This window comes from Podarcis pityusensis (genome assembly GCF_964106645.2).
Source record: "Podarcis pityusensis genome assembly, chromosome: 8".
In the NCBI taxonomy this organism is placed as follows: domain Eukaryota; kingdom Metazoa; phylum Chordata; class Lepidosauria; order Squamata; family Lacertidae; genus Podarcis; species Podarcis pityusensis.
Genome location: NC_138033.1, coordinates 86,301,248 through 86,325,332, shown reverse-complemented (window position 1 = coordinate 86,325,332; position 24,085 = coordinate 86,301,248). Strand labels below are relative to the sequence as shown.

At 47.3% G+C, this 24,085-nt stretch overlaps 1 protein-coding gene across 1 annotated transcript in view; it reads left to right on the top strand.

Annotated features, from left to right (window-relative positions):
* The first annotated feature begins 8,411 nt into the window (after window positions 1-8,411).
* HK2 (hexokinase 2) overlaps window positions 8,412-24,085 on the top strand; it is a 56,308-nt gene continuing 40,634 nt past the window's right edge. Inside the window, exon 1 of the mRNA XM_081017319.1 lies at window positions 8,412-8,559. Coding sequence (XP_080873445.1) covers window positions 8,512-8,559 — 48 coding nt within the window. The 5' untranslated portion in view covers window positions 8,412-8,511. The remainder of the gene's footprint in view (window positions 8,560-24,085) is intronic.

Genomic DNA, 24,085 nt, shown 5'->3' with positions numbered 1-24,085 from the left:
AGCCAAATGTTCAATGGGGCTTCCGCGGCTTCCGATTGGCTGCAGGAGGTTCCTGAAGCCAATAAGAAGCCGCGCTTTGGTTTTTGAACATTTTGGAAGTTGAACAAACTTCTGGAACGGATTCCGTTCGACTCCCAAGGAACGACTGTACTCCACACAGAGCATACAGAGAAGTAGCGCTGTCTGCAGGCGTCAGGGGCGGGCGCATGCATGCGCTCCCCCATGCGGAGCTGGAGCATGTTACCCCAGGCCATGCTGCTGCTGCCACTGGGTGGGGGCAGGGCACAGAGGGTACTCTTCAGGCAGGCAGGAGTGGGGGGAGCATGGAGGGTGAAGAGACCCTCTGCGCTCTTTGGGCGGTTGCATGTCAGGCGCATGCAGGGGGTGCCTGGTTTGTGGCTCCCCAAGGTTCTGCACCCAGGCCTATAAGCCCCCCCTCCCTGGGGCCCTCGCTATGCCACTGAGTGCATAGTTTAACTTCCTTGCTTGCCTCTTCTGCCCTTTGGCGGGTGACTGTGCCGTTGGGGTGGCAATGAGATTGCACTGGCCTATCTATTCTGAATGTGTTCTGAATGTTCTTACGTGATGCCAGTAGAGGTGACTTGACTTGACTTGACTTCCCTGCCCTACTCTAGTCCATAAGAACATAGAAGATCCTTCTGGATCAGCCAATGGCCCATCTAGTCCAGCATCTTGTTCTCACCGTGGCCAGCTACGTGCATGTAGAAAACACACAAGCAGGATTTGTGCACAAGAACACTCTCCTCTCCTGCCATTTCCAGCAACTGATGCTTAGAAGTACTGTGGAGGCGGAACAGAGCCATTGGGGCTAGGAGCCATCAAGAGCCCTCTCTCCTCTGTGAATTTGCCCAACCCTCTTTCAAAGCCATCTTTAAAAGTGGCTGTCACTGCCTCCTGTAGAAGTGAGTTCCATAGGTTAACTCTGCACTGCAGGAAGAAGTCCTTCCTTTTATCCATCCTGAGTCTTGCAGCATTCTGCATCATTGGATTACCACCAGTTCTAGTGCTATGATACAGGGAGCAACACTTTTCCCTATCCACTTTCTCCGGGCCATGCAGAATTTTATACGCCTCTTCGAAAGCACCTCCGGGTGCAAGTAGATAAATAGGGACCGCTTACCAGCGGGAAGGTAAACGGCGTTCCGTGTGGTGCGCTGGCTCGCCAGATGCAGCTTGTCACGCTGGCCACGTGACCTGGAAGTGTCTGCGGACAGCGCTGGCTCCCGGCCTATAGAGTGAGATGAGCGCACAACCCTAGAGTCTGGCAAGACTGGCCCGTACAGGCAGGGGTACCTTTACCTTTATTATGTTGCCTCTTAGCCTTTTTTGTCTACACTAAAAAGTCCCAAACACTGTTTCATATAACCGCCATATCCTTCTCCAGGGGCCTCTCTGGTCCTTGCAGGCCCCTATAGCCACAGAGGTTCAGCGGCGTCACTTCAGCTGCTGAGACCCACAGGCTACCCAGCTGGTCTGACGCTTGTGCCCTCTATGGGAGGTCGTTTTGGGACAAAGCCTTATTTTCTGTGTTGCTGTTCCTGCTACTTGCAGTGGTGGCAGTCTATAGAGCCTCCGTCTGGCTGAATTAACAGTGCATCATCACCGCTGCTTTAAACCTCTTTTCTTTTTGCTGCCCATTCCGTTGCAACACAAGGAGGAAGCCGCCAGGCTTGTGTGTGTGTGTGCCTGGGATCACGTACTTAGCAGAGTGAATGAAAGGCAAATGGACTCAGCTGGGGTGTTGCCAAGAAACCCAGACAGCATCACTGCTTCTGCTTGCTCTCTATTTCTTCTGTTGGCATTGCTCCCCCCCCCCTCGTCTGCTTCTGCTGATGGTTAAGCCAGGAGAAAGAGAGAGAGACTCTGCATAAGCTGTCATGTGAGATCCAGAGCTGATGATCTGCTTTAGAGGGCACCCAGTTAGGGAACCAGCCACATGCCCACACACGTGGGTCAGGCACACACACCCTTCCCACTCCCCCCTGCCACATGCCCATGAGATGGCAAGAGAATCGGAATGGCAGATCAAGGCTTGGCCAAGGGTGCGTATGTGACACAGCTGTGCATGTGTGTGCATGTTAGGTACGAATGGGAAGAGCATGCAGCCAACAAAGGTCCTTAGCCAGCACACAGTAGTGGTGAGATGGGAGTTGTAGTTCAAAACGTCTGGAGAGTCCCAGGCTGGGCAAGGCTGGTCTGACACATCTGCAAAAGAAGAACCATCTATAGAATTACATAAGTGAATATAGGGGCACAGTGAAAAAGCAACAACAACACATTCAGAGCCTTCATTGTTGCCAAAATTCTAGTTATGTCTATTTCAGAGCCCAGTCAGCTGGCTCAGCTATTAAAATATGCCTTATTCAAGGTTGATTCTGATCCTGAAAGAGCCCAGAGCAGACATACAGCATCATACAACATAATTAAAAACATTACCAAAATGCAAAACAAACAAAAACTCATATATATACACACACATCAGTTTCCAAACTGCTAAAAATACCGCCCCCCCCCCACGAGGACTGGACACAGGGGTCAACAGGGAAGCTTTCATGCTATATCTAAGTGCTAGTGACATAGTGATGCACTTCATGGGGGGGGGGTCCCAAAATTGGAGTGCTGCTGCAGAGAAGCCCTGCTGCAGGTCTCCACTACAGCCCCACCCCCAGATCATTCCCCTTGGTACAACCACAGCGAGGAGGAAGGTGGTGAACACTCCTTCGCTGGAGCTTTTTAAACAGAATTTGGGTGGCCTCATCTCAGGGATTCTTTAGCTGTGATTCCTGCACTGAAGGGGGTTGGACTAGATGACTCTTGGGGTCCCATCCAACTCGAAAACACCATGACTCTATGCTTCTTAAGGGCTGGTCAGTAATGGGAGAGACCATCTTTTCAGTACTTGGGCCCCAAATTCTTTAGGGTTTTATGCACTAGTGCCAGCACCTTAAAGGTCACAGGCCCTGCAGTGCTTTCGGGAGCAGGGACACATGGCCTCACCTTGCTGCCCCCTTCAACAGCCTGGCAGCCGGCTGTAGCTTCCAGAAAGTCTTCAAGGACAGCCCCAGATAACGAGCATCTCTATTACTGCCTTACGCTTAGTCAGATCATTAGTCCAGTCCCAGGCAGAGATAGGTTCCTTCCCAGGTCTGCTAGGTGAGACCCTTTTAACTGGAGACACCAGAGATTGAGCCTGAAAACTTCAGCATGCAGGGCAGGTGCTGCAGCAGTGAGCTGTGGACTCAGAACTATCTACTCCTTTTAGTAAGACAGAGATAATAGTATTGGCCTTCCTTATTGCCTAGATGTTGTAAAATGACAGAGATAAGGTTTGTGAAGCCTTTTGGTATGCTTATCAAAGGATGAGCAGTTGGAAGGGGCAGTCAGCAACTTACTCAAGACTGCCTTTTGTTAGTGAGTAGTATATAAACTTTGGAATTAGACAGATGTTTTTAATTGGGTTTCCACCTTCTGCTGGCAGAAGAGGCAAAGCAAAAGTGTTCTCCTTCCTCCTCTCTTAAACTCTGGAAGCAGTTGCAGATCTAGAAGCCAATTCCTAGGCCTTCTCTGTGGAATGAGAACTGCTGTGAACAGAAACGTATACGCACAGAGAATGGGCATCCACAACATCACTGCTGCGTGATTTATTTTGGGCTATTTGCACTTAAGAACATATAGTTCAGCAGTGATTCCTGCACTGGACTAGATGAGCCTTGTGGTCCCTTCCAGCTATAATTCTATGATCTTGTTACCAACTCTGCTGGTCAGTAATGAGGAGCTGCTACCAAGGAAAAAACTGGCAGGCTTCCTCTGTTCTTTGTTACCAGCACCTGCTACTCAGAGGTAGACTGCTTCCTGCAGGGAAGTTCCATCTACTAACTGACTAATAGCCACTAGAGCAAATCCAGTTCTTTGGGGGATTTGTTTCACTGAATTACAGGGATAATAAGAACAGGAGAAAAGCCTGGCTCCTGGATCAGGCCAAAGGCTGATCTAATCCAGCATTAGGTTCTCACAGTGGCCAACTAAATGCCTCGGGGAACTCTGCAAGCAGGACCAGAGGATGCCTTTGAGTTGTCATGATTTTTGGATGGGGTTCAATCCCTTACTGAACATAAAACAAGCCTGCTGGCTCCGGCCAGTGGTCCATCTAGTCCAGGATTCTGATCTCACAGTGCCTATGGGAAGCCTGCAAGCAGGACAGGAGGACAACAGCACCCTACTCACTGGAGATTACCACCAACTAGTATTCAGAGGCATGCATCTGCTACTAGCCCATGTTGCCAGTAGCCATCGATAGCCCTTTCCTCCATGAATTTGTCTAATCCTCTTTTAAAGCCACCCATGTTGGTGCCTCCTGTCTCAGTGAGTTCCATAGTTTAACTCTGTGCTGTGCTTCACTGGGTGTCCACAGGGTCCAGTGTTAGGAGAGAGGGGGAAGAAAACTTTTCTCTGTCCACTTCCTCCATGCCATGCCTGCATGCGTCATCTTGGAAACTTCCATCATGTACTCACCTTTTCCCTAGGCTAAAAAGTCATAAATGCTGCAACCTCTCTTCATACGTGAGCCACTCCATCCCCTTGATCCCAGCTCTTTCTCAACCTTTTCCAACTCTACAATATCCTTTCAGAGCTGAGGCGACCAGAGCTTGTACCCAGCATTCAAACTGCAGTTGCACCATAGACTTGTATAACAGAATTATTGCATTGCATTCATTGCATTTATATCCCAGCTTTTCTCCAACAAGCTCAAGGTGGGGTACATGATTCTCCTCTTCCTCATTTAATCTCCACAACAACTTTGTGAGGCACCATTTTTTTCACTCTATAAGACACACTTTTTCCCTCCTAAAAAGTAAGGGGAAATGTGTGTGCATCTTATGGAGCGAATGCAGGCTGCACAGCTATCCCAGAAGCCAGAACAGCAAGAGGGATCGCTGCGCAGCAATCCCTCTTGCTGTTCTGGCTTCTGGGATTCAGAATATTTTTTTCTTGTTTTCCTCCTCCAAAAACTAGGTGTGTCTTATGGTCTGGTGCGTCTTATAGAGCGAAAAATACAGTAGTTTAGGCTGGGAGGCAGTGACTGGCCCAAGGTCACCCAGTGACCTTCATGGCTGAGTAGGGATTTGAACCCTGGCCTCCCAGGTCCTGGTCTGACACTCTAACCACTACACCACACTGATTATGGTACTGGCAAATTCATGTCACACTGCTATAGTTGGTTTGCTTTCCTTGCCCTGTCTACCACCCTGCTTCCCCAAAAGACTAGAACTTTTGCAAATTTTGCAAATGCCTTGGGAAGTCTGGGGAAAGCCTCGTTTTGACATGTCATCCAAGCTCCCTGCAGACAAATAAAGGGAAATGCTCAGCGTATACTTGGTCTGGAAGCAACTTGACTTTGTTTAACACTGCCCCGAAAAGCTCTTTAGTGCTTCAGCGTGTTTAATTGTAACTATTGAGTCCTTATCTGATAATACAATGAGGAAAACCTTCTGGTTTCAGGGCAACTGAGCTTGTTCCGGCTTGGCTCCTGCTCAGGTCAGCCAAGGGGAAATGTAAATGCCAGTCACACTAATTTGTATATTTGCATAGGCAAGGAGTGGTTCATATGACTACAACAATCAACCTTTTCAGGCACTCTATCCTCTCCTGCAGTTAGGGTTCCCTCAGAATTTGGTAGATTCTCCTTCATTGGTTTTTTTTTTAAAAGAGAGGTTGGATGGCCATCTGTCAGTGATTCTTAAGCTGTGATTGAAAAGGGGGCTGGACTAGATGACCCTTGGAGATCCCTTCCAGCTCTACGATCTATGATCACATGAGGGAAGGGGGGGCATTCTCCTCGCTTGCTCCAAACCCTTAGCCATGCTCTGATCATCTAGCCCCACCCTTTCCACCCATGGGGGCCCCTGGGCGCTTCCACAGGGAGCCTTGGGCTGTGTGGTGGCTCTCCCGGTGCCATCTAGAACCCAGATTGTGCAGGGTTCCCAATTGTGGGGTGACCCTAATTGTCCAGAGTTGGCTCCCTGCTCCAGACCTTCCACACCTGTGGATGGTGGAGGGCTGACATGACAGCAGGGGTCATTAATGAAATTCTATTTTACGGTGGCCAGTTACTAGAAACTGTGTTGAAAATCTTTGCCAGTGAAGTGGTCTCTCAGATGCTTCATGGAGTAGCGATATGGGGCATGGATCCAAATGCTAACAAAGCCTTAGAAATAGTGCAGAGCAAATTCCTCAGGAAAGTGAAGCGGACGTGACAACAATACGGGCTAGAACTGACTATCTGTGTCTAAACTATGTGAAAAGACTTCAATCTCTCTCGGAGGAGAGATTCCCCACTTATGGCCCACACAGAACGGGAACAGACCAAATGTTGGAAGGATGGCATCCAACGCCTCTTGACCCAATATCAATTACAAGATCTCCAGGTGATCATGAAGATGGATAAGAGGCACTTAAGAGATTGTCTCTTCAGGTCCGGTGCAGAAAGGGATTTAACCATGATTGCCTCTAGCAAACCATGGTTCCCACTTATCAAAAACAGAGCACATCCAAGCTAGTTATTTGACAGAACTCCCACTTGCCGTACTAAGAATCGCTTTTACAGAATTACGATTCCAATTGATGCCCTCGGTGGTGGTGGATGGTAGGTATGGCAAAGTAGAGGACAAGGAGAGACTTTGTCTGTGTGGGCAACCTTGCGTGGAAGACCTGTATTTATTGCAATGCCCGCTATATATAGAACCAAGAGATCGATATATAAAACCCCTGCTCACGAATGGAACACACTCGAAGAGGGTGGAAAGGGGGAAATGGCTGCTGAGTGATACTGATGACTTTGTAACTTATAAAGCAGCACTATATGCGTTGACAGCTAAGAAGATCAGGAGAAAAGAACTAGATAAAATAGCGGTCAATTGCAAAGGTGATTTAAGCTGGCCCATTCTACCTGAGAACCCCTTGCTATTCTATCGTATGCAACAAATAATTTTTGGGAGAAGTGATTGTGGTTCATTGTATCTGCAGTGCCTGATGTTTTTATTTTTTATTATTATTGTTGCTTCTCTCTCTGTTCCCTTTGTGAATGAAGCCATGGCCTTTGGCTAGTGCAATAAAGTTGTTGTTGTTGATGATGATGATGATGACAGCAGCAGGGGTGGGACCAGTGAGCATGGCCTGCTCTTCCAATCACTTGCTCTTCTCTAACAGGCTGACTCATCATGCCTGACAAGGAGTCTTGTCTCCCAGGCTCATCTGCACAATGCATCACTGCTTTAAACAACCATGGCTTTGCCCAAAGAATCCTGGGCTGTAGTTTGTTAAGGGTGGTGAGAACTGTTAGGAGACTCCTGTTCCCCTCCCAGAACTACTATTCCCAGAGTGGCTTAACAGTCAATCCCTCTTCCCAGGGAACTCCAGGAATCGCAGCTCTGACAGAAAAACTCTCAGCACCCGTAGCAAACTACAGTTCCCAGGATTCTGTGCGGGGAAGCCATGGCTGTTTACAGTGGTTTCACGCTGTGTACAGGGGCCACAGTCTTAATACCAGATAATTTTCTAGTATTTAAACTAGCAATGTTTAAATGCACCTAAATGGATGAATAAGCAAGCCTCCCTCCCCATCCCCATCCCCAGTCTGATGTCCTCCAGATGTTTTGAATTACGACCTCCATCAGCACAGCTGTGTCATGCCAGCATTGGTGGGAGCCCAGCTGTTCTGGCTGAGACTGATGGGAGTTGTAGTCCAAACCATCCTGAACGGACATTGCGGAATGGCAGAAACTCTCCAGGGTCTCAGAGACAGACGCACACACACACACACACAGAGAGAGAGAGAGAGAGAGAGAGAGAGAGAGAGAGAGAGAGAGAGCGCTTTTCTAACAGAATGAGTTCTTGAGAGAACCTTAAGAAAAAACTGGAGGTGTCAGAGATTGAACCTGGCTGGGACCCCCCCTTCCTCTGCACACAAAAAGGGGGTTCAGTGACTGAGCTGCTGCCCCCACCTGCCCCCATGTTTTCAGCGCAGTTGCAGAAATGTCCCTCAGCTGCTTTGTGAAATCAAAATGAATAAGTTGCATTGAACTTCCTGCGTTACTCCCTCCTGCCGGCCACGTGCCAGTTTTACCCTGGAGCAGAGCAGGGCTGCGAGCAAAGCTCCCAGCGCCCCAAAGATTCTGGCTTTTTACATTCACAGACAAGCCTTTTGACAGCAGAGGGGTGAATTATTTATTTATTTGGCTGCTCATCATCGCTCAGCTCTGGGATTAAACTGCTTCCTGCTACAATCCCGTATTTCTCTGCCTCAAGCCCAGGCAGTGACCTCCCTCCGTGAGTCTCGTAGATGCTAGCGCTCTCTCTCTCTCTCTCTCTCTCTCTCTCTCTCTCTCTCTCTCTCTCCACCCACTCAGTCCGTGTTGAGCAAGTCTTTAAAGAGGGAACTCCAGAGCAGGCACCACATTGTTCTAAATTGCTTCCCCACAACTGAGAGAGAGGATGGCTGGCAGGGACCTTGATGCCATGGACCAGGAAATCTTCAACCAGGTAAGAGCACTCTCTTTTCACTTCTAAGCACCTCTCCTTATCTGTTTTGGTGAGAGGGAGAAGCAAGCCAGGCTTCAATTTTTACAGCCCATTTCAAAATAAGGTATCTTTAATAGGAATACACCTTAGGCAGGTGTGTAATTTTCAGCTTCCTCTAGCAAACAGGTAGTTCATCCTTCAGATGAACTTGGTGCAACCCTTTTCACCACAGGTTTAAATACTAACATTCCAGTCTAGTGTTTCCTAGTCACTTGCAGTGTTTATAATCCTGAAAAGTTCAGGATGAACACAGCTTGCCTTGCTCCATGGTGAATTTTCAGCTGGTGTGTTTTTCTCTGTGTGTCTTCTCTGTCTCTGATTCCTCCAAAGCCTGATAGGAAGGAAACACTGTATGGAAAACATAGCGATCAGGGAAAGGAGATGTTCAGCAACAGGAAAGATAAAATCTAGATGGACAATGCAAATATCTTGCATTGTCCGGGATGTGTGTTGACACCCCGTATGTTGAAACTAGTTTCTTGTTATGCATGATTCTGTTGACTTTACAGGGCAACATAAACTGATAAACTAGAGTTGTGCAGATAATTGAGACTGGAAGCAGAGAATGGTTTTTAAATAAAGTAGAGTGTGATTGGACTATATGCAAGGATGGGGAAGCTGTAGACCTCCAGAAACTGGAGGTCCATTGACCATGGTGGTCATGACTGATGGGAGTTCATGACTGATGGGAGGTCATGACTGATGGGAGTCCAACAACACCTGCAGGACATCTGGAACTGTATTCCTGGAGTAAATATATTAAGTGGGCATAAGGCCTCTAGGAAGAAGACTTAGAGAAGCATCTTCTGTTAACAGAACCCAGTGTCAAACCCATTATGTTTTCTGGTTGGATTTTGCTTCCAGTGTAACTGAACTGGCTTGGTTCTGGTTGAAGTTTACTGCCCTTAGTTTAATTCTACAGACAGGTGTTTTCCCGAAAATCTTGCTGCTGGTAGTAAGTGATGCAAGGTTCAGAATAGCATTTTCCCCACATATACTGAGGTTTAAAATAAGCATGTAGCTCTGTCTGGGGAAGAGAGCACTCAGAAAACAGACAAGATTTTATTAAATATGACCATGGCACACGTTTGCTGTGAAAGGAATAACATGTTTCCCCTTTTTTGAAAAAAAAAATGCCTGCAAAAGAAACGGTTCAGAAGTTTAAGCAGAAAGATGTATTTATAATAATTAGCTTTGATTGCAAGATTGATTGGTTAATTAACTAATATACATGTTAACGGTGGACTTTTAAATTGGAGCTGCCCCCATGAAAGAGGGATCAGGGCTAATTGCATTGTTCTGTTACAAGTCATTCTGCTTCAACTCTTGATTTGAGCCAAGTATTGAAGAGGGTTTGCCAAAGAATGCATTAATTGTCTCTGTGTTAATTAACTAAATCTACATGAAATAGTTTCAGAATCTTCTCTTTACTGAGATACAACAATATTTGTTTTAACTGTGTAATTGAGCATTTAAATAAAAATGAGAAGAGTCAGTCAAGCAAACACATCCGACCTGATGGGCAAACTGAGCTTTCTCTCTGCTCAGTGCAGACTGCTTGGGTTCAGCCAGAGAGTAAATGTCTACAGTTCAACAATTTCCCTCCTATCTGGATGTGTTCAGGTTCAGGCTCAGCCCTGGCACTTACCTGAGCAAAGAAAATGCTGGGTGTTACAGCAAGCCCCCCCCCAATTCCCCCCCATGAGTCCTGTAACCTGCCCTGCTGCCCTCAGGAATGGGGGTGAATGTTGCTTCATTGCTGCAATTGCAATAGGATTCACCTGCCAAGCTGGTTGGATTCTGTCTGGTGGGAGCATCACCTTTTACTTTGCCTTCATTGATTTGTTTCATAAAATTTATATACTGCTGGATTGTAGAAAGCCTCAAAGTGGACCAACTGCCTTGGTCCAGCCCTGTGTGTGTGTGTGTTTTGATTTCGAAGTACATCCAATGTACACTTAAAGCACATGACTTCTGCCAAAGAATCCTGGGAACTGTAGTTTTCCCATAACAGAGTTACAACTCCAAGCATCCTTAGCATTCCACAGTTCTCAGATGGACGAAGGGCTTTCCTACTAGGGCTGATGTAGTGACAGCCCAGTCAATCACATGCTTTTTCTGCTTAGAGACCTCTTTGCCATAGTGAGTCTTTTGGAATGGCTGAGTTGCGCAGAGAATGACAGAAATGCCTCTGTAGGTTCAAGGAAGTAAAACGTGTGAGAGAGACGGGAGAGAGTGTGTGGCTTTGAAATTTTGAGCAGGTAATGTTAATGGGGCTCGTGGTTGGTGACTTGTTCTGAGGAGGGAGATCCCCAGCTGGGGTGCCACCAGCGAAAAGGCCCTGTCTACAGCCTCCATGCTCATTACCTCCATGAGTGGAGCATTCAGAACAGAGCCTCCATAGGCACCTGACAATCAGGCAGATTCCTAAGGGATCAGACCATACCATGGTGAGTCTAGCACTTTGAGCTAGGCTTGGAAACAAACCTGTGCAGGTATTTTAGCATTGGTGAAAATGCTCAATCCTGCTTGTTTAATGTTTCTCTAGGAAGAGGAGCTGCTGGTGCAACATCTGTAGTTGATGGGGGGGGTTATGAACCAGGTGGACATTTATTCGAGGCTGCATTTAAAAATACTCCCAAGCTACAAATCTAGAGTTAAAGAATGGGAAGGTGGCCTTGTAGGCCATTTTGTCAAACCTGTTGCTCAGTGCAAGGGATCCAGATCTAGAATCATAGAATCATAGAGTTGGAAGAGACCACAAGGGCCATCGAGTCCAACCCTCTGCCAAGCAGGAAACACCATCAGAGCACTTATGACATATGGTTGTCAAGCCTCTGCTTAAAGACCTCCAAAGAAGGAGACTCGACCACACTCCTTGGCAGCAAATGCCACTGTCAAACAGCTCTTACTGACAGGAAGTTCTTCCTAATGTTTAGGTGGAATCTTCTTTCTTGTAGTTTGGATCCATTGCTCCGTGTCCGCTTCTCTGGAGCAGCAGAAAACAACCTTTCTCCCTCCTCTATGTAACATCCTTTTATATATTTGAACATGGCTATCATATCACCCCTTAACCTCCTCTTCTCCAGGCTAAACATGCCCAGCTCCCTTAGCCGTTCCTCATAAGGCATCGTTTCCAGGCCTTTGACCATTTTGGTTGCCCTCCTCTGGACCCGTTCCAGTTTGTCAGTGTCCTTCTTGAACTGTGGTGCCCAGAACTGGACACAGTACTCCAGGTGAGGTCTGACCAGAGCAGAATAGAGTGGCACTATTACTTCCCTTGATCTAGATGCTATACTCCTATTGATGAGGCCCAGAATTGCATTGGCTTTAACAGCATCCCAAGCAGAGGGCTGCCTAAAGACCTCCACTGAGGGAGGGCCCACCACTCACCTCCTGCAGCCCCACCCAGAAGCCTCCATCCTGACATGCTAGCTTTTTCTGAACAGCTTTGAGCACGGTTTGTCATTAGCACGGAACTCGCTTCCTGATGGTGATGTTGTGTGACGATAACAGACGTGTACATACTTGAAACAACTACCCCAAAATGAAAATGCATTTACTGAGTATAAGAGAACTATAAATAACTGAGATCTAGTGATTCAACTAGACCCCACAAAAGCGGGATGTGCTTTCCCCACCTGCTGGGGGAAGGAACATAGCGCAGATTGCAGAGCACCTGCCTTGCATGCAGAAGTCCCAGGTTCAGCCCCTGCTAACATCTCCAGGTATAGCTGGGAGAGGTACAGCTAGGAGCCACTGCCAGTCAGAGCAGACAATACTGAGTTTGGTGGATTCGTGATCTGACTCAATATGTCACCATTTCCTGCAGTGCACCATTAATATGGCAAGAGAGGGGGAGGAGATAAATATGCTACGTTGACAGCATAGCAAACTATCTTATATTGAATCAAACCTTGAATCCAACTAGCTCAGTGTTGTCTGTTCTGACTGGCAGTTGCTCTCCAGCCCTTCTTGTAGGAGCTTTCCCCAGCCCTACCAGCAAGTTTTGAGGGTATTAAACCTGGAAACTTATGCAAGCAAGGCAGATGGCCATTCCCTGACCTGTTCTCCTAAGTGGGGTATGTGGAATGCACACGTGTGGCAGTTTAGGGTCCAGGTTTTGACAGAACCTTGGGCAAAACACCCTCCCTAGCCCCACCCTCAGTGTGCCTACCTCCTCATTGCAGCAGAACCAGGGGACTCTTATCTGCACACCCCCCCCCAGCAGGAGCCCCACCTGGCATCTAGGCCTGGTGACACAAGACCTGGTGTGCTCTGTTATGTGTGCAATCCAGATTTACCACCTGACTGTCTTGGGTCCTTTCTCAATGTATTTTCATTTTCAAAGAACTGACACAATTTAGCTTCCCTTCTTGCATAGTGTCGGTTTCAACATGCTGCAACAAACCATTTAGAAAGCACCACATATTGCACTAGTCACTGTTCAGGTAGTCGTGTTGCATCCATAATGCTCTACAGAGGACAGTCCTCTATTTCAAGTGCTTTTCCAGTCCAAGTTTGTTTTGAAGAGGAAGAACCATAACGGCGAAGATCAGTGGGCCTTGAAGTTGCCCATCAGCAGTGAACAGCTGAGGTCACCTGGTCATTATGATGAGATGCATTTCATTTAAAAAATATAGCAATTATTTCTAAATTTGCACCTGTGCCTATAAACTGCTAGCACATGCAAAGTTTATGCATATGTCTCTTTCGCCCACTTCCTTTTTGGAGCAATGCATCTCCTCTGTTTCGATAAGGCATAAGTGGTCATTCTGTGGAGCTCTCAGAGTGCAAATGGTACTTCAGAAAGTGTGCATTGGGATGTCTGGAGAGACAGGAGGGGCTGCATCTGGGTACTGATAGGAAGCCTGTACGTATATGTAGCTCAGGAGAGGCATCGCATGATCAGAGGGATGAGAGAGTTGCAGCAGAGTTCTGGACAGAGGTGATGGGGGCTGACATAAGGCTCTGGAGGTGGACATTGCATTATCTTTATTTGCCGTTTTCTCTTGATCATTTGACATATGGCTTTGTGGGCTGCTATTCTGCCACTATTGCACTATGCTGTGTGGGGAATATGTGGGTTGCAAATATTAAATGAAATCAAACAAAAACAAGGCAACAACAGGGCACAGAACTGTATGCCAAGGGAGCAGAGAGGAAGGGACATGTTTTTGCCATGCTGGAATGGGAGACGTAACATGACTCTTGAGGAGGAAGATGATAATTTTGGTCTTGGACCCATTGAGTTTAGATCAGCCTTCCCTAGCCTGGTGCCCTCCAGATGTTTTGGCCTAACAACTGTAATCAGTCCTAGCCATCACAGCAATGGACCTGGGAGACCAGGGTTTGAATTCTGGCACTCAGCCATGAAGGTCACCTTGAGCTAGTCACTGCCTCTCAGTCTAACCTAGCTCACAGGGTTGTTATGGGGATTAAATTGAGGGGGAGTACCATGTAAGCTAAAAAGCAGAGACATCACCTTGCCAACAAAGGTCCGTATAGTAAAAGCTATGGTTTCCCCAGTAGTGATGTATGGAAGTGAGAGCTGGACCATAAAGAAGGCTGATCGCCGAAGAATTGATGCTTTTGAATTATGGTGCTGGAGGAGACTCTTGAGAGGCCCATGGACTGCAAGAAGATCAAACCTATCCATTCTGAAGGAAATCAGTCCTGAGTGCTCACTGGAAGGACAGATCCTGAAGCTGAGGCTCCAAGACTTTGGGCACCTCATGAGAAGAGAAGACTCCCTGGAAAAGACCCTGATGTTGGAGAAGATGGAGGGCACAAGGAGAAGGGGACGACAGAGGACGAGATGGTGGGACAGTGTTCTCGAAGCTACCAGCATGAGTTTGACCAAACTGTGGGAGGCAGTGGAAGACAGGAGTGCCTGGTGTGCTCTGGTCCAGGGGGTCACGAAGAGTCGGACACGACTAAATGACTAAACAACACCATGTATGCTACCTTGAGCTTCTTGGAGAAAAAGATGGGCTAGAAATGCATAAACAAACAAGTAAGATGGTTGCTCAGCCTCACAACACTTCAGGCAAAACTCATCATCGGCAACAACAAATGTGTTTACACATTCCAAATCAGAGAGGTTAGTATAGTAAATATGAGCCAAGTACATTTTCCATCCAGGATCCCTTGTAAATCACTGCTATGAATTGCTGGACTGTCACCTTAATCTCCTGGATTCTTCTTGGCAGAAACACAGCCCGAGTCCAGCTCTATGATATCAGTTTGGAAGACTTTTTATTTATTTAAAGTAACTAGCAAGAAGCAATCCATGTAAGTGATGTTGACAGATGAATATATGTTATTATGAATGACATTCATATCCTTTGCTCTGTGCTTTATATATCCTGCTTGCAATGCAAACTGCCCTCTGGATGAAGAAGCCAGCTTTTGACAGCTCTGGTTGTGACAAGCACACTTGAGTAACACTTGAGGAACAGGAAAGTGGAAAATAAGCAATATAGGAGAGAGGAGGGGAGAGGAGAGGCAGTCACTCAAAATCTGCATTTCTCTGGATGTTGTGATGCAGTTTTCCAACTTGCAAAGGATCCATTGGAATGAGTACATTAGTGTACTTACTCCATCTTTTGACATGTTATGATGCAGCCATGGGTAATACAAACCCAACGACTTCTTTCCCACTGCAATGTGTCCTTAGCACAGCAGAATCTCCAGCAGCAGAATGGTGGTTGTGTGGCATGTATGTGTGCAAAACCCACCCACCCCACTCTCTCTTCTCTCTGAAATCCCTCTCCAGGTTGCTTTTCTGGAACCCCTATTAGTGGTGGGGTAGAATCATGGAGTTGGAAGGGAACCCCAAGGATCATCTAGTTCAACCGCCTGCAAGGCAGAAATCACAGCTGAAGAATCCCAGACAGATGGTCGTCCAAATGCTGTTTAAAGACCTCCACTGAAGGATAGCCCACCACTTTCCGAAAGCATCTGTTCCACTGTCAAAGGGCTCTTGCCATCAGAAAGTTCTTCCTAAGGTTTAGTCAGAATGTCCTTTCTTGTCATTTGAATCCATTGGTTCAGGTCCTCTCCGTGGAGCAGCAGAAAACAAGCTGGCTCCATCTTCCATGTAAACAGGTACTGTCTCCGTCTCTCTTTCTCTCTGTGTAGGGGAAAGACTTTCAGTGGGACACTGGGATCTTAAGTACCGCCTCCTCCCTTGCAAATTGTTCCTTCCTGAGGAGGTGCTTTGCAGCCGTGCCTGGGCTAAAGTTATGCTTGGCTGGGTCAACCTGGAGCATATGGTTCTGCAAGGCAGGAGCTTAGATGGAAAAAGGCAAGTAGAGGTCACTGGAGGAGTGAAGAGCGGTGGGTTTGAAGTAGAAGCACCAAGACCCCTGAACCTTCTTCCTTTGTGGCAGTGTGGCAGCTGGCACATGGGGAGAATGGCTGGCCAGAGCTTCCTGCTCCCCGATATGGCCAGAAATGGGGTCTTAAGGATCCAGGAGGGGCCCCTCTGGTCTTATGTAGCTGCTGCACCTCTTATGTGCACCTCTCACCTTCCATTCTACATCATAGGTGTAGCACCCCTGAGGCTCTTTGTTGTGCTCCCCTAAATCTGCCTCTGGCTGCTGCCTCTTGCTTGGCTCTTGCGGACTCTGCATGGAGGGCGGTGGGGAGCTTTGTGCATTACTTCAGTTGCAAAGCACACAAATCACACTTCTCTCCCATTCAGCCATTATATGCTTTGCAACTGCATCCGCCTTCCTGATAAGCTGGAGCAAAAAGCAAGAAAACAGCTGGCCAACACAGACTGCAAAAAGAAATACTCTGAGCATATGCAGTTTCACATTGATGAAAACTCACAGCACCAACATGACTACGGGAATAAAAAGGAGTTTTCTGCTGCTGTCTTGTTTCCTGCTGCCAAACATTTGGGAATAAGTACTAGAAAAGCTTTAATAAAACGAGCATTTGCAACCATGTTCATGCCTCCTTGGCCATTCCTCGGCTATATGGTTTTTAAAAAAAGAAGAAGGAAGGAGCGATGCTGCAGCAACCAGCATCTGACCTGATGGACCCTGGTATGTGTAGAACATCTCTGGTGCATTATGCTGGGCCTGCTAGTTGATGCCTCCTCCAATCTCTGCTGCTCTCTTGGTCATTGGGGGCCACAGGACCCTGCACTTTGAGGTCCATCCCAAGCTGGAGCACTGGGGTCTGATCAGTGGTCAGTCTCAGAGGACAAATGTTTCCACACCATTTTGATGGGGCAGCTTGGCAGGCATGTGGCAGCTTCTATTCCAGACCAGCATGCTCAGGTTACAAGGGACAGGGAGGTTTCTGACCCGGCCTTGCAGTTCTGCCCACGTGCTCTTTCAGGGAGGCCTCTTGCACAACAAATTCTTGGTCTGGTGCAGAAATCCCAGGTGAATTGCATTATAGGGTATAGGGTGTGAAGGAGCAAGACTGAATGGTTTTAAAAGTCACTCCAGTCCTCTTCTCTCAAATACGAAGCCATTGTGGGCAACTGTGAGTCCTTTTCACACAGCTGAGCCCCTGGAAAGGGGCCTCTACCCACCCACTTGCTCTGAAATGCAAGCACGGCTCTTCTGCTCACCCACATTTGCACCCTCTCGCCTGGGTGCAAAAGGGCTGTCACGTGGAAGATGGAGCAGGGTTGCTTTTGCTGCTACGAAGGGTTGGGCCAAAACCACTGGATTCAAATTACAAGGAAGGGGAATCCCACTAAACCTTTGGACAACATCCTCAGAAGCTGAATGTTGAAAGATTCAGGGCAGATAAAACAAGGTTTTTCTTCACACAGTGCATATTAAGTTGTGAAACTCCTCGCACAGGAGGCAGTGATGGCCACTAATCTGGATGGCTTTAAAAGAGGTGTAGACAGATTCATGGAGGACAAGGCTGTTGATGGCTACTAGCCATGAAGGCTACATTGTCCACGGCTGGAGGCAGCAATGCTTTTGAATACCAGTCTCTGGAAATCACAGAAGGAGAGAGTTCATCTTGCACCCTGTTTATGGGGTCTTCCACAGGCATCTGGTTGGCCACTGTGGAGAGGATGCTGGACTAGATGGGCCATTGGTCTGATCCAGCCAGCTCTTATGTTCTTAGTGGGTACTGCAGTCGAGGGGGGGGGCACTCCTGTACCGATACGTCATGTGTGCTTAGTTTCAGGTCATTCTTGCCCTGATGATTCAAGTGGGCTTTCGTTTTTTTACTGACTTATCCCTTTGCACACACAGACATGCACTTTCGAAAAAACACATTTTGTCTACTTCTCTGTGGGAAGGGGGAAGTAACTTTCTGACTGATGCAAAGTCCAGCCAAGTGACACTGTCCACAGCCATCCTCCCAGAAAAGGGAGAGACCTCATGACTGACGCAAAGGATAGGCAGTCAGCTGTGTGCAAAGCTGGAAAAACCGGCTCTCTCTGAGCCCTGTATGGGCAAGGAAATGTTGGGTGTGTTTTCACGCCAAGGTTACTGGCATCTGGATTCACATTTATCTAAGTGCCTCTTGTCTCAGCCTTTCTCCCATCTGCAACAAGGGAGATCATAATATTAGCCTACCTTACAAGGCTGTTGTAAATTAATTATGGAGACAAATGCTATAGTGTGATAAATTCTAAAATGCAGTAGCAGGAGCCAATGATGGAAGTTGCCTTGGATCAAGTCAGACTATTTGTTCATCTGGATTCTTGTTGAGTATTCTCTATGGTTCTCCAGGGACTCGGACAGAGAAGCGCCTTCTCCATCACTAGCTAGATGGGCTGGAAATGCCAGAGACTTTTCCTGGGACCTCCTGCATGCAACATATGTGCTCTGCCAGTGAGCTGTGATCCCTAGTTTTGTCCCTAGTTGTCAGTATTCTTCATCATGAACCCCTGCAGCAATACTGATCTGTCATATATATGTACACACACACACACACACACACACACACACACACACACACTGCTGTGTCCTTGCTCACTCTACTCACCAATCCCCCACCATTCTCCCCACATTAACCCTCTAGAACTTCCCCTCCCCACCCCATGCAACTACTAAGTGCCCCTTTCATTTTCCCAACACCATTTCCAAGATTGTGATGTGACACTGCAAATCCTCCAACGGGGGCTGCGTGTGATGACAGCATTACACTTTTATGTATATAGGCAGATACCTATATATTGAAATGCTGCCCTCAGATATGAGGGTGGTAGGACCGCTTGTGTTCCTGGAGCCTAGAGCTCTGCCTTCTTGAGCAGCCAAGCAGCAGGAATTCTTTGCTCTGCCCACATCCCACCCCACGTGCTCTGCCTCTTCTCTACCCTTTGGAAACTGGCCTGACTAACATTGTTTCTATTTCAAGAAACTGTAAAATGACCAGGACACATTCTGTTTACTGCCTGAGGAGAAATGGGAAGGCGCCATTCTCTCACTGCTACTGCAGTCCTGCTTACTGGAGTCACACAGCTTCGGCTTCCAGTGAGATCTCGTCAGAACACAGAAGCCACCACTTCTTGCTTCTCTAGTGGCAGCAGCGATGAGTGTCTCATTGCCATGGGAAAAGTAAGGTGAAGCTGTAGCAGCAGCAGCAGCAGCAGCAGCAGCGAAATCTCACAAGAGTGCTTCTTTCTGCTTCTCTGGCAGTGGTGTGTGTGTGTGTGTGTGGTGCCACGCTCGCAGGATTCTACCACCTGAGGCACCTTCAGAGGTTTCTCTGAAGGGATTCTGGGAATTGTGGTCAGACTCTTTTAGTAAAAACATCTCACTTTCCAACCACAAAACCACAAGTCCCACAGATCCTCAGGTGGAAGCCACAATGAGGCTGCTTTTTACCAAGGGCATAGCAGCCAGAGCTGCCACTGAGATCAGCCACGGGTTGCCGCTCTTACCCATGGCCAGAATCTGCAAAGGCAAAGCTGTCACTTTGAGGTTGCTTCCCCTCTTCCCAACCTTCCCCTTTCCCTCCTGCATCATGTCTTTCGAATGTGAGCCTGAGAGGAGGAACTATCTTAGTGCTGGCAAAGCAAAAGGTTGGGCAGCTGGCTTGCTTCGTTAACAATAACACATCCAGATTTGGGATGGATAAAAGAAAGTATGTCTTCATATTATGCATAGCTATGCTATGGAGCTCACTCCCACCATCCTAGGTGGCTTTAAAAGAGGATGAGACAAATTCATGGAGGAGAAGGCTATCAGGGGCTACTAGCCAGGACAGCTCTTCTCTGCCTTCATGCTCAGGGGCAGCAATGCTCCTGAATCCCAGTTGCTGGAAACCAGAGGAAGGGAGAGTTGCTCTTGTGCTCACCTCCTGCTTGTGGGCCTCCCATTTGGGCATCTGGTTGGCCAAGGTGAGAACAGGATGCTGGGCTACGGGAGTGAGAATGCTGTTCATATTTTATCTGTGCAAACCTACCAAGATGCTTGAGGAAAGGGCTTAGCTATCCACTGTTTGCATGTATCTTATTTGAAATGGGTTTTTAAAAAGTCATTTACAAGCAAAGGGCAGATGTTCTCCATTCTATTGAGCCTGAGTCACGCATTCATTTTGCCTGGGGTTTAGCAGGAGTCAGTGAATGACGTAGTGTCATGCTGAAAAGATTAAACAGCACCAGCATCTGTGACAGTAGCAGGCTTGACTTCCAAGGTTCTTTCCCTATATAAGGGCTAGATAAGTGTCTGGATCATCTAAGAACAGGATGCTGAACTGAATGGACCACTGTCTGGTGCTCTTCTGGCAATAAATCTCTGCTTGGATTTGGACCACATTAGATTCTGTGGAACTTCACATAAGAACGTGCCTCTTTCCACATCAAAAAGGGTTCCAGCCTAGAACCTTTTTATTTAAAAAATGTGGCAATAACTCCCACTCCCACCTCTTCTCCTAAATAGTTTTCTTTGGGCAGGGGTCTTGTTTTTTCGTGGAGTGGCTTCCAACCGTATCAGCCCACCCCTGTACCTGTGTAGTTCAGACACACCTCTAATGTCCTCTGGGAGAACAAAGTCTCCCTCTCGATTCTGTGCTAAATGACTTGCCTTAGAGAGTGATTGCGAGGGATTGTAAAACCCAGTCAAGGTGCTGTTGTACAGAAGGCTCCCCAGGAAGTATTAATTCTTCCGTGCCCTTTACAGCATTCAATAAAACTACATTGAGGCTATATTTAGACAGGACAGATGCCCTGGGAGGGGCTTTTAGATTCGCAGGGCACAGTTCAAGGGAGAGGAAGAAGGCCCTTTAAAAGGGGAGAGCTATAAAATTACAAAGTGAAGCTCTATGAAGAAACTAAATATTTATTTCTCTGAAAGCAATCAGGGTGGAAAACGTTTGTTTTTTAAAGCACAAAACACAATTTAACATTTGTAGAAAGAGGCACTTGAACCTTCCAGTGCACACTTTCCAATTTACAGTGGATCAGGTCTTGCAGAACTTCCTGCCCATGGCCCAAAATTGGTTCACAAGGCCATTTTGTCCAAATCAATGGAAAGTGGCAGCAGTAACGGCTGTGGCCTGTGAGGCCTTGCGGCAGTGATAGAGAGTGCTGGCAGTAGCGGTGGTGGATTGTGAGGACTTGCAGAAGTAGTTGCCAGGACATTGTCCTGTTTGCCTCTGCGTAGTTCCTTCCTTATTTCATGATATATATCATATCATGATATATCACAATATTTAGCTGATGATATATTGTGCTATTGAAAACCAGTTATCGCCCAGCCCTACTTTAGAGGTTGATTGTGTGTGTGTGTGTGTGTGTGTGTGTGTGTCGTCCTGGAGGCAGAAGAGTCACTGTCACTGTCACCCTCCTATGTAAAAGAGGTCCTGGACTTCCTAATTTTAAAATGTTGCTTCTTGCCAGCTGCACTTTCCATAGGCACTTGTCTTACTAATAAGCTCTGAGACATTTGCTTTCCAATTAATCAGCACCAGTTATATAAGGTAATTCTATGAAAGTTTATTCTGAAACAAGCTTCATTGAGTTCAATGGTGCTTACTCCCATGCAGCTGTGTACAGAACCACAGCCTTAATCAACTAATTAACTGGTTAAACATTGTGGCCCTAGGATATAGTGAAACCACACTCGAGCTCCACCTTCCATGGTATTTTTAACATCTTAAATTGCTGCTAACTTCTTGTTCCCTAATTAAATGCATCCATCTTTCTAGATTATTTCCATAGCTCAAAACCCCATAACTGGCCATCAAAATTGGGTAATCATTTCAAAATACTGCAGCTGCTGATTTAGCTGGGCTGGTTTCATCCTCTTCAACCCCCCACCCAAAAAAAAAACCACCCTAACACACTTTATTTATTTATTTCATTTCTACCCCAGCTCTTCCTCCAAGGAGCTCAAAGTGACGCATGTGGTTGCCCCCCTCCTTGTTTAATCCCCCACAACCAGCCCTGAGAGGCAGGTTAGGCTGAGAGGCAGTGACTGGTCCAGGGTGACACCCAGTGAGCTTCATGGCTGAGTGGGGGATTTGAACCTCAGTTTCCCAGGACCTGGCCCAACACTCTAACCACTAGCTCTCTTGCCCAAGAGTGGTAGGATGTTACACAGATGAGCAGAGCAGGTTTACGCGGCTACACCACCTGTACCTATTCAGCTTTGCAGGGAAGGAAGAAAACACAGTGACTGGCCACAGTGGCTGGCACCCATCTGGACTCACGGGGCGGAAGGCAGGGAGCCGAAACAGTAATTAGAGCCAGTCAGTGCCAAGAGGAGAGGCAGAACCAACTAGTTTTGTCCCCATCTCCCCCCTCCCTGCTGACTTTCCAAGGGCAACCCCAGGAGCAGGAGGAAGCGGACAACCTTGGCCAATGCCACCCCCTAGGCTGGTTGAGGTAAGAAGGCAGGCAGATAGGTGGGGGCTGGATGAGGGCGACTGAGGTAGCTCTACATGCTGCAATGGACCAGCCACCACGGCCAGCAATGCTTCAGATTCTTTGTTTTAAAATTAATTAAAATTAATATGGATCTCGCTCCCACAGGAGGTAATGTGGCCACCAACCACAAAGATGGCTTTAAAAGAGAATTGGCTCCCTCCAAGAATTTGTCTATCAATGGCTGCTAGCCATGATGACTAAGCTGTGACTTCACAGTCGCAGGCAGAAATGCTTCTGAATATCAGTCGCTGGAAACTGCAAGAGAGCTCCTGTGCTCGAATCCTACTTGTGGGTTCTCCACAGGGGTCTGGGTGGCCTGATCCAGCACGCTCCCTTAATGTTCATAATATTGTATGGTGTTATTGGGGGTTCAATGTGATAAAGCACTTTGTGAAGCATGTTATTTAAGAAGCCATTTCATAATATTTTAAATGGATATAAACACACAAATAAGAAACGACGTAGGGACGCAGGTGGCGCTGTGGGTTAAACCACAGAGCCTAGGACTTGCCAATCAGAAGGTCGGTGGTTCGAATCCCCACGACGGGGTGAGCTCCCGTTGCTTGGTCCCTGCTCCTGCCAACCTAGAAGTTCGAAAGCATGTGAAAGTGCAAGTAGATAAATAGGTACCGCTCCGGCAGGAAGGTAAACGGCGTTTCCGTGCGCTGCTCTGGTTCGCCAGAAGCGGCTTAGTCATGCTGGCTACATGACCCGGAAGCTGTATGCCGGCTCCCTCGGCCAATAAAGTGAGATGAGAGCCACAACTCCAGAGTCGGTCACGACTGGACCTAATGGTCAGGGGTCCCTTTACCTTTACCTAAGAAACGACGTAAAAACAGCAGGTGTGTCCCAGGCATTACTTGAATCTATGCCATGGTTTCCCAGTCAGGGACTATACTGTCCACAAACATTGCATGTGGAGGCAGCCAATGACATTGCCATGATCAACTTCATGAGGAGCCAACAGCTGCAGATCCACTGTAAAGAGCCACTGTTATTGCTGGCATGCTGCTGGTATGATAGAGATTAGTGTGTGGCAAAACTAGGCTGTGCCCACTCTCTGCCCTGTGGGTGCAACTTGCCAGCATAAATCTACATTGGGGGAGTTTAGCATCAGCATGGGGCAGGGTGTCCAGTGGTGCAGATGGAGTTATTTTGGTAGAATGACACACAGATTCTTAATGCTACTCAGCTAGTAGACCTTCAGTTTCTTCCTTCGTTTCGTTGGAGGAGAGACCACAGGCAATGCAGTACAATCACTTCCGGACAACCTGTTTGTTCAGCATTCACTCTGACTTGATTGTACAAAGAATGCAGGGTGGGAGGTTCTACAATGTTGTGTGTCTAAAGAGCATTGATTCTGATTTGTTAGTTTAGAAGCTAAGGTGGCATACATATTTCTCCGCCACAATAATCCTACGGGGGCAGGTCAGGCTGAGAGGCAGCGACCAGCCCAGGCAGTCACACCCAGTGGGCTAAGTGAGGGATTTGAACCCTGGTCTCCCAGGTACTAGTCCAGCATGCTAACCACTACACCGTACTGGTTCTCAATTATGCAACTGTGACTATACAGTGAGGTTATATGACGTTAGTTCAAGCAATCATCAATTCAGATATTCAATG